We start from the raw sequence: 17,489 nt of genomic DNA, 5'->3' as shown, positions 1-17,489 counted from the left end.
CCTCCAGTAACTTTACCAACCTCTTAATTTATTCTGTGCATCTTTACCCAGTGATTGGGCTTTCTACAAAGTCTGCAGTTTGATCCTCAGGTGGGACATTTCCTTCTGTCAGTGAACTCATGTGGACATTCACAGCTCTTATCTTTCTGTCTGGTTTGCAGCCTTTTGTAGATGTTTCACTGCTGCCTTTCCCGTGATTTAACTGAATACCAGCTGTTTGGATAGTCAGCGTCTTCATATCTCTACTCCTGTTTCCATGTGCTCTGGCAGTGTCGACAGCCTCTGATATTCTGAACTTGTTCTTTCTAATCAGATCTTTTTATACATCAGGCTGTGTAGAATCGCAAATGAGCTGATCCCCCAACTTTCATCGCTTTCTCTGAATTTACATTCTGGCCACATTTCTCAGTCTCATTCAGAAATTATCAACAGGTTCACCTGGTTCCTGCCTCAAGGTTTGAAATTTATATCGGTGAACCCAATGGTTTGACTTTGGCTGAAGATGCGTGCTGAATTGTTTTTAAGGTGAAAAGTTCTTAGCTGTGCCCCCATGCTCCTTCCATGCACCCACCATTCACCCCTCACTCCATTCCATCTCAGTGCCAACTCACTCCTCCCATCCACCCATGCGAACTCAATGGCCCTTCAATGCCCATTAACCCAGTGAAGACTATGTACAGAATCAATGAGGCATACAGTAGCAATGACATCTGTGGAACTGCTCAGAAATAAAACACCTATTCACTAATTGTCTTTTCAAAAAATATTATGGTTTCTGCAGCCCAAGTGGCTGAGAGTCCAGACTCCCAAAAGGATTGTCTCGGTGGGGTTCTGTTTTTACACCTGGAGATAAAGGTTGACTTTTCTTGATTGACATCTTTAAGTGGTTAGAATAAATTATTCTTTCAGTGATTGTGTTCATTTGCACAACTTAAGGAGTGCTGAAGCTGCTGTGTTTGATTCTTTTCTGGTCTGTCTGAAGCCTTTGTCGGGTTGTAAGAACAGCAGTATTTTTTCAAAAGAAGATTGGTGAATGTGTGTTTTGTTTTAGCAACTCCACACATGTCATTGTTATTATTATAGTCTCATCAATTCAGTACATAATGTACACTCAGTGGATGGGTACACAGGGCTATAAAGTAACATAAGTTGGTATAGGACCAAGGAGCAGGAGTAGGCCATTCGGCCCCTCGAGCCTCCTCCATCATTCAACAACATTCTCGCTGATCTGATTGTGGTCTCAACTCTGCTTTCATGTCTGCATCCTCACCCCCAGAATGACTCCCTGGTCGATCAGAAATCTATCAAATTCAGCCTTGAATAAGTTCAATGACACAGCCTCCAATGCATTCTGGGAAAAAGAATAGGAGTGAACCAGATGGGTTTTTACAAGAATCGACAATGATTTCATGGTCATCATTGGACTCTTAATTCCAGATTTTTTGATTGCATTTAAATTTCACTGTTGGAGTAAACTCAAAATTAAAGGATACAAGATGGTTACCTAGCACAAAATGGACTCTGGGAAAAGACATTAAGATGTGCTGACTTGGGCACAGACATTGCAGAGTGAGTTAAAACCTGTTTGTGTCTAAATTACTGCAGGAAATAGATCAGACCTTGAGGCACCTTAGCTTGAGATAAAGCAGAACCAAAACAATGAGTTTTGGTAACGAGATCAGCCGTTGATGGGGGGCATAAATGTATCTACTCTGTGTATAACGATGTGAGAACTGCCAATGTCCGTCCTTGTCCATTATTTGAAAATGTATAAAAGATGCTCAACTGCCATTTTAAAGTTGAGAAGAAGGTGACTGTGTGCACTGCAGAGAGACCAGCGCTTCTCCCAAAGCTTTGTCCGATAAACTGCATGTTGAATCTTTAGATCTGACTCCGAGTGGTGATTTTCCCACAACAAATTGGCTTGGTCGGCAGGATCTCACTGCTGGTGAGTTGATCGGTTGGCCTCAGTCGGCGAACTGGAGTAGAGATTATTGAACTGTGGGAGTCAGACTGAGCCAACAATGCAGTTAAAAACGGGTGAAAATTAGGGGAATTTAGGGGTGCTATCGGATAGATACAGGAATTGATTGTTACTTGTGCTGATCGACTAAGGACAAGAAAGTGCCTGTCTCAAACGCGCAGCCTCAGTCTGGTTGTTAAGAGGGGAAATCCCCCACGCGAAGGTCAGGACCCTGAAGTGGGCGTAGAGGCACAAAGGCACTTAGGATTGTGAAGCACAAGTGATAAAGATCATTTAGCATCAAACCCTATAGTGGCGAACAAACGCAGAGTTTGCCACCTGTTTGCATGAAAGTTTGTGCAGTTTGTGTACTTGTCTGTCACGTTGTAAGGAGCTGATCACTCTGACCTAGAGCCGGACTCTGGTGGAGGAAACACGTTGCCGAGGAGGTAATCGTGGCCGTGAGTATAAATAGAAACCCTAACGGTGGAGAAAACACGTTGCTAAGGAAATAATCATGGCTGGCGCTGTAGAAGTCTGCAAGATGGCAGATAGAGAAACGAAGTGGGAACCTGCAGGTTCTCTTATTGATAAATATATGACAGACAGACACGCACTGATTAAGAAGATGCAAAGGGATGGCTGGGATGTTTCTCAGACCTTAGAACAACAGAGAAAGTGGGTAGATGGGGAAAAGAGAGACAAAACAAAAAAGGCAGGGATATTATTAGTACATCAATTCGCTGAACTTATTGAACAAGTAGTCGCCTCCACTAAAAAGTGGAACAAAGATCAGGATAAAATTAAAATATTAGAATCCAGAGTAAGGGAATTGGAGAAAAGGAATTGTGTATTAGAGGAGAATCAATGGGGAGGGGAAACTGTTCCTCTGCCCCCTTATGAGTCCACACAACAGGGACCAACCACCCCTCCAGAGGAAGGGGAAGTGCTAGAACACAACTTGGTGCCAGTAACCTGAGGGGGCACGGACGTGCAGCCAACAGCAAATTACAAACCATTCACCCCGGGCGAAAGACAACAGATAATGGCCTCCTTGGGTAAACTACAACCTAGAAGCGCAAATATGAAATTTTGGGAAGAATTAGATACGGTTTAGAACAAAGAACAATACAGCACAGGAACAGGCCCTTCGGCCCTCCAAGCCTGCGCCGCTCATGTGCCCAACTAGACCATTCATTTGTATCCCTCTATTCCCAGTCTGTTCATGTGGCTATCTAGATAAGTCTTAAACGATCCCAGCGTGTCCGCCTCAATCACCTTGCTTGGGAGTGCATTCCAGGCCCCCACCACCCTCTGTGTAAAATACGTCCCCCTGACACCTGTGTTGAACCTTGCCCCCCTCACCTTGAACCTGTGACCCCTTATGTTCATCACCTCCAGCCTGGGAAAAAGCTTCCCAGTGTTCACCCTATCTATGCCCTTCATAATTTTATGCACCTCTATTAGGTCAACCCCCCATCCTCCGTCTTTCCAGGGAGAACATCCCCAGTTTACCCAATCTCTCCTCATAGCTAAGACCCTCCATACCAGGCAACATCCTGGTAAACCTTTTCTGTACTCTCTCCAAAGCCTCCACGTCCTTCTGGTAGTGTGGCGACCAGAATGGACGCAGTATTCCAAATGTGGCCTAACCAACGTTCTATACAGCCGCAACATCATATGCCAACTTTTATATTCTATGCCCCGTCCAATAAAGGCAAGCATGCCATATGCCTTCTTCACTACCCTCTCCACCTGTGCTGCCACCTTTTAGGATCTGTGGACTTGTACACCCAGGTCCCTCTGTGTGGCTATACTCCTGATGGTTCTGCCATTTATTGTATAGTTCCCCCTTACATTAGATCTACCGAAATGCATCACTTCGCATTTATCTGGATTAAATTCCATCTGCCATTTCTCCGCCCAATGTTCCAGCCTATCTATATCCTGCTGTATTCTCTGACAATGTTCATCACTGTCCGCAACTCCAGCAATCTTTATGTCGTCCGCAAACTTACTGATCACACCAGCTACATCTTCCTCCAAATCATTTATATATATCACAAACAGCAGAGGTCCCAGTACAGAGCCCTGCGGAACACCACTAGTCACAGACCTCCAACCGGAAAAAGACCCCTCCACTGTTACCCTCTGTCTTCTATGGCTAAGCCAGTTCTCCACCCATCGAGCTAGCTCACCTTTTATCCCGTGAGATTTAACCTTTTGCACCGGCCTGCCATGAGGGACCTTGTCAAACGCTTTACTAAAATCCATGTAGACGACATCCACGGCCCTTCCCTCGTCAATCGTTTTTGTCACCTCCTCAAAAAACTCAACCAAATTTGTGAGGCATGACCTCCCTCGTACAAAACCATGCTGTCTATCACTAATGAGATTATTCATTTCTAAATGCGCATATATCCTATCTCTAAGAATCATCTCCAACAATTTCCCTACCACGGACGTCAAGCTCACCGGCCTATAATTACCCGGGTTATCCTTACCACCCTTCTTAAATAACGGGACCACATTTGCTATCCTCCAATCCTCTGGGACCTCACCTGTGTCCAGTGAAGAGACAAAGATTTCTGTTAGGTTTGGGGAGGTTTGGGTAGAACACCAAGTGCACCTAAGGGATATACACCAATTGGTTAGGGCCGCATGTCCAGTGGATAAATGGAGGCAGGTAGGCGGAGGGCCCGCCATTCCCCCAGCACAAGACTACAGTGGGGGACGTTGGACACACGCAGTAGCCCTAACAGCAGAAATAGATGCCCAACAGGCACCCTTCGCCCTGTTTAAAACAGAAGTCCAGAGAGCTTTAGGAAATGCTCCTACTAATTGGAGTAGAATCACAACGACCAAGCAACAAAAGGGGGAAGGAGCTTCTGAATACGGGGAACGGTTGTTCCAAGTATACCAGGAATGCTCAGGACAAGGAAACCCAGGCCGTGGGGATCGAGCCTTCATCCAGGCTTTCAAGGATGGGCTCTCCAGCGCTCACCAAACCATCCTAAAAATGGGAGTGATCATGTCCCAGGATTATGATGAACTAGTGGAATGGGCTAGCGGCGTACACGGCGGGGAGGAGAAATGTCAGGCGAAGATAAAACAGGAAAGAGTAGCTGCCTACGGTAGCGGGAGCGGAACTAAGCCCAAACTGACCTGTCACAATTGTGGCCGACAAGGGCATTTTGCAAAGGAGTGCTGGGTCCCAAGGAAAAGAAATAAGTTTGGAAACAGTGGGAGACATTGTAATCACTGTAATAAAAATGGACACACGGAAGCAATATGTTGGGACAAACATGGGAGACCCCCGCCCCGATCCACATCCACGGCAGAATTGGAGGAACTAAGGAACCTCCGAGGTCAGCAAGACTGACGGCCTGCAGCCCCCATTCATAGGTGGGTACCAGCAGACAAGAAGGTGGGTTGAAGTGTGTCAACTTCAATGCAAGGAGCATCCGAAATAAGGTAGGTGAACTTGGGGAGTGGATTGGCACTTGGGACTACGATGTTGTGGCCATTACGGAGACATGGGTAGAACAAGGACAGGAATGGTTGTTGGAAGTTCCGGGGTATAGATGTTTCAGTAAGTGTAGGGTAGCTGGTAAAAGAGGTGGAGGAGTGGCACTGTTAATCAAGAAGAGTGTAACGGCTGCAGAAAGGCATTTCGAACGGGATCTGCTCCAGAGGTAATATGGGCTGAGGTTAGGAATAGGAAAGGAGCGGTCACGTTGTTAGGAGTTTACTATAGGCCCCCAAATAGTAATAGAGATGCGGAGCAAGAAATTGCTAAGCAGATTATGGCTAGGTGTGGAGGTCACAGGGTAGTTGTCATGGGGGACTTTAACCTTCCAAATATTGATTGGAACCTTTATAGGTCGAATAGTTCGGATGGGGCAGTTTTTGTGCAGTGTGTGCAGGAGGGGTTCCTGACACAATATGTGGATAAGCTAACAAGAGGTGGGGCCACATTGGATTTGGTAATGGGAAATGAACCGGGCCAAGTGTTGGATTTAGTTGTGGGAGAGCACTTTGGAGATAGTGACCACAATTCGGTGTCTTTTGTTATTGCAATGGAGAGGGAGAGGGCCATACGGCAGGGCATAGTTTACAATTGGGGGAAGAGGTAATTATGATGCAATCAGGCGGGAATTAGGAAGCATAGGTGGGAACAAAAATTGTCAGGCAAAGGCACTAATGATAAGTGGAACTTTTTCAAGGAACAAATACTGCGTGTCCTTGATAGGTATGTCCCTGCCAGGCAGAGAGGAAATGGCCGAGTGAGGGAACCATGGTTCACAAAAGAGGTGGAATGTCTTGTCAAGAGGAAGAAGGAAGCGTATGTTAGGTTGAGAAAACAAGGTTCAGTTGGCTCGATGGAGGGTTACAAGTTAGCAAGAAATGAGCTGAAAAAGGGGCTTAGGAGAGCTAGGAGGGGGCATGAGAAGTCCTTGGTGGGTCAGATCAAGGAAAACCCCAAGGCCTTTTACTCTTATGTGAGGAATAAAAGAATGACCAGGGTGAGGTTGGGGCCGGTCAAGGACGGTCGTGGGAATTTGTGCATGGAGTCAGAAGAGATAGGAGAGGTGATGAATGAATACTTTTCTTCGGTGTTCACCAAGGAGAGGGGCCATGTTTTTGAGGAAGAGAGGGTGTCACAGGCTGATAGGCTGGAGGAAGTAGATGTTCGGAGGGAAGATGTACTAGCAATTTTGAATAAACTGAAAGTTGATAAGTCCCCTGGGCCTGATGAAATGTATCCTAGGATTCTTTGGGAGGCAAGGGATGAGATAGCAGAGCCTTTGGCTTTGATCTTTGGGTCCTCACTGTCCACGGGGGTGGTGCCAGAAGACTGGAGAGTGGCGAATGTGGTTCCTCTGTTTAAGAAAGGGAATAGAAGTGACCCTGGTAATTATAGGCCGTTAGTCTTACTTCGGTGGTTGGTAAGTTGATGGAAAAGGTCCTTAGGGATAGGATTTACGACCATTTAGAAAGATGCGGATTAATCCGGGATAGTCAGCACGGATTTGTGAAGGGCAAGTCTTGCCTCACAAATTTGATTGAATTTTTTGAGGAGGTAACTAATTTTCGGACTGGAAACCGGTTACCAGCGGAGTTCCACAGGGATCAGTGCTTGGTCCTCTGCTATTTGTAATTTTTATAAATGACTTGGAGGAGGGGGCTGAAGGGTGGATCAGTAAATTTGCTGATGACACCAAGATTGGTGGAGTAGTGGATGAGGTGGAGGGCTGTTGTAGACTGCAAAGAGACATAGATAGGATGCAGAGCTGGGCTGAAAATTGGCAAATGGAGTTTAACCCTGACAAATGCGAGGTGATTCATTTTGGTAGGACAAATTTAAATGTGGATTACAGGGTCAAAGGTAGGGTTCTGAAGAATGTGGAGGAACAGAGAGATCTTGGGGTTCATATCTATAGATCTCTGAAGGTTGCCACTCAAGTGGATAGAGCCGTGAAGAAGGCCGATAGTGTGTTGGCGTTCATTAACAAGGGGTTTGAGTTTAAGAGCCGTGGGGTTATGCTGCAACTGTACAGGACCTTGGTGAGACCACATTTGGAATATTGTGTGCAGTTCTGGTCACCTCACTACAAGAAGGATGTGGAGACACTGGAAAGAGTGCAAAGGAGATTTACCAGGATGCTGCCTGGTTTGGAGGGTCGGTCTTATGAGGAAAGGTTGAGGGAACTTGGGCTTTTCTCTTTGCAGCGGAGGAGGTTGAGAGGAGACTTGATAGAGGTTTATAAGATGATGAGGGGGATAGATAGAGTGAACGTTCAAAGACTATTTCCTCGGGTGAATGGAGCGGTAACTAGGGGGCATAACTATAGGGTTCATGGTGGGAGATATAGGAAGGATGTCCGAGGTAGGTTTTTTACTCAGAGAGTGGTTAGGGTGTGGAATGGACTGCCTGCAGTGATACTGGAGTCAGAAACTTTCGGAACATTTAAGAAGCTATTGGATAGGCATATGGAGTACTTCGGGATGATAGGGAGGAAACAGCTTGATCTGGGTTTCAGACAAAGCTCGGCACAACACCGTGGGCCGAAGGGCCTGTTCTGTGCTGTACTGTTCTCTGTTCTATGTTCTATAAGGGTAAGAGGGAGGGAAGGATCGATGTGTCTGCACTATTCGGGGGCAGGCAATGTGAGATGCTGGTGGACACAGGAGCATCCATATCTGTCACCGACCTTCCCTTACCCACTACAAGTAGGATGATTTATCTAACAGGGATAGGAGGGAACAAAACACCCGCCTACCTGAGCAAGACCACGTTAGTAGAAATAAATAATTTGTATCTGAGATTCCATGTATGTAAAAATAATGAGGGTACAATAATGGGACATGATTTAATGAAGGAGTATGACCAGTGAGCAAACCCGACGGAAGTTACAGACTCACAAGAGATGACTCCGGCCTCAATAAAGTCACGTCCAAATTGCACTCCATTGTAGCAAGCCCCTCGACAATCCTGAATGGATTGTCACCGCAGCATAAAATCTTTACCGTATTGGATGTAGCCAATGGATTCTGGTTCATACCCTTGGATCCCGAATCCCAAGACAAATTCGCATTTACAGTGGGAGACAAACAGTACACTTGGACTCGCCGACCTCAGGGATTCCACAATAGCCCCGCTATTTCCATCGAGTAATGAGTGACATCCTGAACAGGGTAGAACTACCAGAGGGTAGCACGATTCTACAATACGTGGATGATATATTAATAGCTTCAGAATCTAAGTCAGGACATCAGGGAGCACTATACCTCGTGTTGAATGAACTGAAAACCGCAGGGTTAAAGGTGAGCCCCAAAAAGGCACAAATCAGGAAAGCACAAGTCCTGTACCTCGTACACTTAATATCACAAGGGCTTAAAGAGCTGCCAACAGACCGAAAGAAGGCGGTACAACAAATGCCGCGGCCAGTCACCGGAAGAGGAGTCAGGAAGGTGCTGGGACTGTTTAACTATCACCGAAGTTTTATCCCCGAATTCGCAAAATTGGCAGAGCCTATACAGAGACTAGTTAAAGGAGGAAAGCCAGCCTTAAACCCCGTAGAATGGGGACCTGAGTAAGAAGAGGCCTATAATAAGTTAAAGGCAGAACTGATATCAGCCCCTGGACTGGGACTACCAGATTCCAATAAAGATTTCCACATACACTGTAACAATGAAGGGGGTTCTACTCTGCAGCAGTAACGTAAGATCATGGCGATAAACGGAGACCCATAGGTTACTATTCAACAGCAGAAGGGCCGGTAGTAACCGGACTGCCAAGGTGCAGAGCCGCCTTAGATTGCACCTCCTGGGCCGTAAAGGTTAGTGAACCGATAGTAATGACAGGAAATATAATCCTCCACACCAAACACACCTTGGTGGAAATGGTAAATACAGGAAAGTTAAGGTCCATCTCGAACATGAGAAGGGCTAAATGGGAAGCAGTCCTCCTACCTCCCAGCAAATCAGTTAGAATAGTAAGGGACACAGGAGATAACCCAGCAGAAGGAATTTTGGATACAGGGGAACCACATAACTGTGGAGACGTAGATATGGATGTAGAAGAAGGTAGGGTAAAGGATGTACCTTTAGCAACAGCTGAGAAGGCCCTTTTTGTAGATGGCTCACGCAAATACGTGGAAGGATCACCCCGGACAGGGTGGGCAGTAGTAAATGACAAAGTGGGAACGTAAAGTCAGAAAGAATTGACGGAGGTCTATCCGCGCAGGTGGCGGAACTAGTGGCACTCATAAAGGCACTAGAATTGTCTGAAGGAAAGACGGTAAACATATATACCGATAGTAGGTACGCATTCGGGGTAATACATGATTATATGACGGCATGGGGTAGAAGGGGGTTTGTAACCACGGGAGGAACTCCAATTAAACACCAACAAAGGATCGAGGCATTACTAAAAGCCAGCGAAAAACCCCAAGAAGTGGCAGTAATTATAATTAAAGCGCATCAGAAGGAACCAGAAAGGGATAACCCTGATTGGTTAAAATACAAAGGGAACCAAGCTGCAGATAGAGCAGCACAATTAGCATTAGAACAGGAGGCAGTTGGTGAGCTGCCAATAGCAGTAACGGGCCAGACAGGAGGTGAAATAGATATTTGGGACTTACACAAGGATACCTCGAAAGAGGAAAAGGGGAAGTGGGAAGCACAGGGAGCGAACAGAGGGACTGATAACGTTTGGAGACGAAATGACAAGGTCATGGCACCGGAGTGCATACAAAACACCCTCTTGGAACTACACCATGGACTCTCACATGCGGGAAGAGAGGCCATGGCAACTAGTATAGGAAAAGAATGGTGGTGGAAAGGGACATAGCCTGACATTGTCACTGATGCGTGACATGCGCGCAATACAACCCCGGTCGACCCATAAAAGTTAAGATGGGACACCAGCCCCGACCAAAGGGAACCTGGGAACATCCGCAAATAGATTTCACAGGGCCAGTACCACAATCCCATGGCAAAACCTATTGTCTGGTCATTATAGACCAGTTTAACAGGTGGGTAGAAGCATTCCCTACCAGAAATGACAATGCTGTCGCGACCTGGGGTCCGACAGCATTACCCTGAGTCTCTGGATTATTATTCCAGCATCAATACCACAACACCACCGCTTGATGTTGTGAAGGGCTGGGAATTACATCTCCTTCACACAGAATGTCAGGTGGGTCGAGCCTGAGGATTTGCAGTGATTACAGGTTTCTCTCGGGTGCAGGGAGACACTGACTGCACACATGGAGCCAGTAAAGCCAGCTGGATAGAAACGGCTTCCACTCGATCAATGTGTGGCTGGTGTGTGACTATAATCGGCAGCTCATACAGATGTGTACCAGGTACCCGGGCATCAGTCACAACTCATACATCCTGAGGAACTCCCAGATTCCAGACCTTTCCCGGCTTCCTTGGAGGAATGCTGATTTGATGATGAGGCTATCCACTGAAAAGATGGTTAATGCTGCCTGTGAGGGTGCCCAGACCTGACACAGAGAGAAGGCTCTCTGAGAACAACAACTGCACCAGGAACATAGTGGAGCAGAACATCAGACTCCAAATGATGAGTTTCATTTGCTTGGACAGGTCTGGAGGGGTATTGCAATATTCCCTCTCACGTACCTCCCTGTGGTTTGCTGTGCCCTCCATAACATCATCATCCAGAGAGGAGATTCCCTGGAGGAGGATGACACACCAGATGGGTCCAATCCTCTGAGGATGAGGGGGATGATGAGGGGATGATGAGTTGAGAGACCAAGTTGATGATCCTGCTGCTGGCTCTGATCAACTGGATGGCCGTGACACCAGGGACGCCTCAATAGGGCAATGGTTTCTATCATACGTCTTGTCACTGCTACAGAAGGGGTTTGGTGAACGCCATGAGCTGGTCACACTGACCATAGACTGCACGCTGGAGGGCACCAAGGGCGGCCTCACTGAATCTGGGGGCAGCTTTGCCCCTTCTAGAACACCTCTCCCTTCACCCCGATGGCACAGACATCTATGTCTGGAAATATGTAATAAATGTAAAACTCCTCAATACCAAAAGGCAGCAGACTTGCTGATTTTTAAAATTTCTGTCACATATGAAGAGTCAGAAGTTTAACAACACCAGGTTAAAGTCCAACAGGTTTATTTGGTAGCAAATGCCACTCGCTTTCGGAGCACTGCCCCATCGTCATGTGGAGTCTCCACCTGACGAAGGGGCAGCGCTCCGAAAGCTGGTGGCATTTGCTACCAAATAAACCTGTTGAACTTTAACCTGGTGTTGTTAAACTTCTTACTGTGTTTACCCCAGTTCAACGCCGGCATCTCCACATCATGACATATGAAGAGTGACATGTTCAGCAGAGATTATCTAAAATTTAAATTTATTGATCTGGTCAGTGTGGAAAATGCTCCATGTAGAGTAGATGTACTCGATTGATCATCTGACAGGACACTATCCTGTACCAGGGGGCTCTTGTTCTGGCTAATGGCCGCAGGCTCTGAGACGGGACATCCCTCCCTCCAGCACTCATTGGGCAGGATGATGGTCTGTAACCCGCCCTCACGGCAGCAATTACGGGATTATTGGGCACGCACCGACAGCAGGTCCTGAAGTTGGAACGCTGCCGACTTCCGGGTGCGGAACCCACTGTCGGTGCATAACCGGATTATTCAGCACGAAAAGTGGGAAAGTTGTTCCATTGGACTCACTTTTAACAGCAGGACAATAAAATAAAAAAAACAGAAAAATAGAGAAAAGCAAAGAATCACAATATGCTTCAAAATGTTGGTAAATGTAATGGAATGGTGTTATAAACATACAAACATACGGGTTCGGAACAGGAGGCCATTCAGCCCTTCGAACCTGCTCTGCTATTCAATAAGATCATTGCTGATCTGATTGTGGTCTCAACTCCACATTCCCCCCTACCCACAATAACTTGTGTTAGTGAAGAATCTATCTACCTCTGCCCTAAAAATATTCAATGACCTTGTCTCTACTGCGCTCTGGGGGAGAGAAAATAAATTCTCATTCCGGTTTAAATGGGAAACCCCCTATTTTTAAACTGTGTCACCAAGTTCCAGTCTCTCCCACAAGGGGAAACATCCTTTCAGCATCCACCCTGTTTCCTTCAAATTACAACATTGGACATGGAAGCTGCATCATTCAGAACAAGTTAATGTCTGTCCCACTGCTCTCCCATTGGAACGAATTCTTTTTCAATTTCATATGGGAGAGAATTCAAACAAACTAAAATGTGGAATCAGATCTCAAAACAGCAATTAAAAATCCTGAAATTCAAAGCAAAATGAATTTAACTTGTTTGGCCACACTGAAACTGTGGCCTTTATGTTAGATCTTTACTGAAGATGATTTTCCAGTTGTCTGGTTTATTTTTTGAGCTGTCAGTTTTTTTAAACAGTTCATCAGGTTTTGTATTGATTTATTCTTTCTTGTTGTGTGTTACAATAATAAGGTCTTACCTTCACATTCACAAATTCTCTTCCACTCTGAAAACAGAAACAACAAATTAGACAGGAATTAATTCATTCTGACCGAAATGTTCTTTCTCCCAGTCTTTCCCCATGATTTAATCTGTAAATAACTTCACAGCAAGTGTTTTACAGACATTCTAAATGTCATTGATACAGGATCACAAGAAATAGGAGCAGGACTAGACCAGATGGCCTGTTGAAACTGCTCCACCATTCAGTATGATCATGGATAATGTTAGGTTTCAACTCCATTTCCACCCTGCTCCATTTCTACCAGGGACTTAGACTTTCACAGAGTTCCCCATTGCCATGAGGACTGAGGACTATATGGGGCAATTCAGCGGTGATGAGCTTGGGTGGGGGAAGGGGTCAGTTGGGAGGGTAGAAATGTCCGCCACAATAATGATGGGATCTCCCTGGAAAGACGGAGGATGAGGGGAGACTTAATAGAGGTGTATAAAATTATGAAAGGCATAGATAGGGTGAACGGTGGGAAGCTTTTCCCCAGGTCGGTGGTGACGTTCACGAGGGGTCATAGGTTCAAGGGAGGTTTAACACAGATATCAGAAGGACATATTTTACAAAGAGGGTGGTGGGGGCCTGGAATGCGCTGCCAGGCAAGGTGGTGGAAACGGACACACTGGGAACGTTTAAGACTTATCTAGATAGCCACGTGAACGGACTGGGAATGGAAGAATACAAAAGAACGGTCTAGTTTGGACCAGGGAGTGGCACGGGCTTGGAGGGCCGAAGGGCCTGTTCCTGTGCTGTATTGTTCTTTGTTCTTGTTCAGTATTATTGGGGAAGGCTGGAGAACAACAGGAGGAAGCTTTACCCTCACATTGTCAGGTTTGAGGTATATATCTGGCACATGTACAAGTGAGAGAGGGAGCGTCAAATCCCGTTTGGAAATAAAAACAGTAATGGCATTGGCTGAAAACAAAAGTAACAGAATCTGTTTGGGAGGGGTCTGAGGCAGTGGGGGAGGACTGAAACGCTGGGCGAAAGCAACTCTCACTTGGTGCTGTAAGAATGAATAGGAGTGAGCTGAGTGAGAAAGAAGGAAGACATTGTTGGCAAGAAAGCGACTGAAAGCCAATTCCTTCATTAGCGCCGTTAAAGGGAGACACAGAGCTCAGTAACTTCACATCACAGTCGCTGCATCTCAAGAGTAACACCTGGGAATGTAGACTTTGTGAATGCAGGCAACGTGAAGGAGGCACAGCTGTGTTGTATACGGCATTCCATCAATGAAGGCCAGTCACAAGTTCACCAGCAATGTGCCCCGGCAGCGGGAGGAGTGGAGCAGAGGGGATGGCAGCAACACGGAAGAAGTCATTTCTGCACCTTAAGGACAGGAAGAAACCATCTGGAGATTCACCCACAATCTCTCCAACCCAGTGGGAGATGGGATCCTCGACAGCAGCAATTGTGGTTCTTCTCCCGAGTCTGTAACTAAGATTTAATTCCCTGTGTCTCATGGTTTTGTTTCCTGTAACAGGAGCAGTTTCTGAGGGAGAAAGTCAAGGTCGGTGGGAAGGCCGGAAACCTGGGCAACATCACCCACACCGAGAGTCTGAAAACAAGATTATTGCCGCCTCGGCCTTCTCCAAGAGATACCTGAAGTAACTGAGAAAAACAATCTGTGAGACTGGCTGTGGGTCATTGCCTCCGATAAGGAAAGCTACGAACCCCGTTACTTCCAGCCAGGATGAAGAGGAGTCTGAAACTGAGGATCAAAGGGAGCTTTGTATCTGGGGGTCTAGGACTCGAACAGAATAAGTGCGGTTTTTACCAGGAGCTGATTAAAGTCTGGAACCTGGTCACCTCACTCCACAGCTCTCCCCTGTCTGGAATAGTGACTGTCATCAGGGAGTCGCTGCTCAGGAATCTGCAGGTCCATCAATACCATCACCAGCGGCTGGTGGGGGGAAGGGCGGGGACTGCTGGGGTGACCAGGATCAGGGACGTGGTGAGTGGTGGAGGAGTGGGCTGGATGACCCCATTGGAACTGGTGTGTCAGGCATCAGTGGTTATCCAGCTTACAGCCGATGCCATCGAACGCCCTAAACCAGTGATGCTCCGAGGCACACGGGGTCTCGATGAGGCGCAGACGTGCGGTGAACTCCAGTCTGAGTGCACCCCTGCTCAGACAGAATTTCATGTCAGCCCCAAAGCCGAACCGTCCGTCAGGAGCCGGAGCCCCACAGCTCGAGAAGCCTCGCAGAAATGCCCTCTGGGCCCTTTAGCGCAGCACAGAGGGGTTTCCTGTCTGGGCTGCTGCTGCTCACCTTCCACCTTCTTACCTTTGCTCACCATCCAGACACACCTTGCTGCCGTCCGGCGGTGGAGGTCCCCGGTGGAGGGCTCTCTATGAGGGAGTATTCCCATTTACCATCGGGGACTCTGGGCGGAGGGTGTTCCACACGACCGTCCCACACAACCACAGATTGTTTTGGTTCATAGACTCCCAAGATGCCTGTTGTCTTTTGCAGCCTTGTGGAGTTCGCGGACCATGTAAATGTTAATTATTTTCACCCCTTTATAGTTTCCTGGAAACCTTTTACTTGAGTTTTGATTTCACTTCAGCCCCACATTCCTGGTCTTCAGGAACCCGGTGTGGAGAGGGGTGGGGAGGGAGGAGGACCTTCTCATCAACCTGCTCCTGGACCCGGCCAAGCTTGTCATCAACAGGTCCAGGCAGCGGGCGATCGAGGCCAAAGGTGAGAGCGGGCAGCCTGGCTTTTAAAAAAATGCAAATTATTCACAGGATGTGGAGGAAAAGGGGCCACTCTCTTTGGGGCTCCATTTTAAGATGGGGGGGGGGTGGTTGTCCAAAGATAGAAACCCCTTTCTTCCTACTGCCTGCTGCCGAAAACCCACCCCTTCCATCCTCAACTCCTCACCCACCCCACACCGTCCCTAACCCCCCCAAACCCTTCCTGCCCAATCCCTGCATTTGCCCATTTGTGGGAATCCATGAGGCATCTTCTGCTTTCATGGTGCCCACTAATACGCGCTTGGCGCTGCTGGGACTGATGGAGCTGCCAGTCAATGCAATTGACTGAAATATTGTTCAAGTGCACGATTTCACACACTCGCCAGAACAACGTAAAGTTCTGGCCGAAGATTCAGAAGAAGATCAGTTTATTAACCTTTGGGTTAAAGCACAGTCACATCATCAATATGTGGAATTAACTGATCGTGACAGATAAATATAATCCATTAAACTTGTAATTACGCCAAAACAAATATACTTTGTAGTTTGTAAATATTTCAATCTTCAACTCTTACCATATTCTGCAACAAATTCCCGAAGTTCGAGCTCTGAAAAAATAACAAGAGAAACATTGTTTTGAAAATTAGAAACCATGACTTCATCGAAGCAAAATATTGCAGACGCTGGAAACCGGAAATAAAAACAGAAACTGCCGGAAATACTCAGCAAGTCAGGTGGAGTCTGTGGAGAGAGAAACAGGTTGATGTCCTTTCATCAGAGCTGGAAATAATAGAGATTTAACAGGTTTTAAACAGAGACAGAGAAAGGGGGCAGGGAGGAAAGAACCAAATTCAAGTGAGGGGAGCAGATGAGAAATAACAGAATATAGATAATTAAATAATTCCTTTGCCTCTCTTTTGGTGAAATGATATAAAGACCAGACAAGTCCTTTAAAGGATAGATAGATGGATATTATGGAGCATCAGGAAATGGCAGGTATGATACATATATTGTCCACGTCAATCCGAATAGGTTTAGACTGCGGACAAATCCCAGATCCAAGGGGTGGAATTTTCCATGATGACATTAAGTGGGATGATGGGGAGGTATCGCGGTGTGCTTCCTGCTGGGTGGTGTGGCAGGAAATCATGCCTGATTTCACGCTTGTTTATTCATTAATTATTCATGGGTGAGTTTCACACCGAATCATGTGTCGTGTCTGGAACTGACTCGCCCACACCGCTGTCACCTAATGGACTCAAAGATCCAGGGGCCACATTTAAACCCCACCTCACTCTCTCCAGACCAGCTTTTAGAAGAGGTCATTAGGAAATATCTGTTGCAAAGAAGGTAACTGCTCCTTGGTTCTGGAATGACTCCCAGGAAACTCTCATGAAATGGGATACCCTCTACCCCAGGAATGGCTCCAGGAAACACACCAGCCTCACCTCGCTGGGCTGGGAGGCCATTGAAGGGCAGCTGAGTGCATCGGGCAGCCGCCCCTCAAAACGCAATCCAGTGCAGGAAGAAGATGAATGATCTCATCCACTCCACCAGAGTAAGTCAACCTTCTCCTGACTCCAATCTCACTCTCATTATCGAGTCATGTAGTCAAAGTGTTACACTGTTCAGGGAACTCACACAATATTTACTGACAGACATCAGCACTGATTGTCTCACAGACACTTTAACATCAGCATCACATCTATCATGCTGCACAAACACCATCCTCAGCCCTTCCTGGTGAGGGTTTAGCACACGCAGCAGGCACGGATGCTTCCCAACCCTCTC

At 46.7% G+C, this 17,489-nt stretch overlaps 1 protein-coding gene across 1 annotated transcript in view; it reads right to left on the bottom strand.

Annotated features, from left to right (window-relative positions):
* LOC144497614 (uncharacterized) overlaps positions 1–17,489 on the bottom strand; it is a 110,473-nt gene that overhangs the window by 6,226 nt on the left and 86,758 nt on the right. Inside the window, exons 15-16 of the mRNA XM_078219055.1 lie at positions 16,274–16,306; positions 12,968–12,994 (exon numbers count right to left, since the gene is read on the bottom strand). Of these exons, the coding sequence (XP_078075181.1) occupies positions 12,968–12,994; positions 16,274–16,306 (60 nt within the window). The remainder of the gene's footprint in view (positions 1–12,967; positions 12,995–16,273; positions 16,307–17,489) is intronic.

Source organism: Mustelus asterias, chromosome 8 (genome assembly GCF_964213995.1).
Source record: "Mustelus asterias chromosome 8, sMusAst1.hap1.1, whole genome shotgun sequence".
NCBI classification, from domain to species: Eukaryota; Metazoa; Chordata; class Chondrichthyes; order Carcharhiniformes; family Triakidae; genus Mustelus; species Mustelus asterias.
The sequence above is the reverse complement of the archived record's forward strand: the minus strand, read 5'-3'. Positions and strand labels throughout refer to the sequence as shown.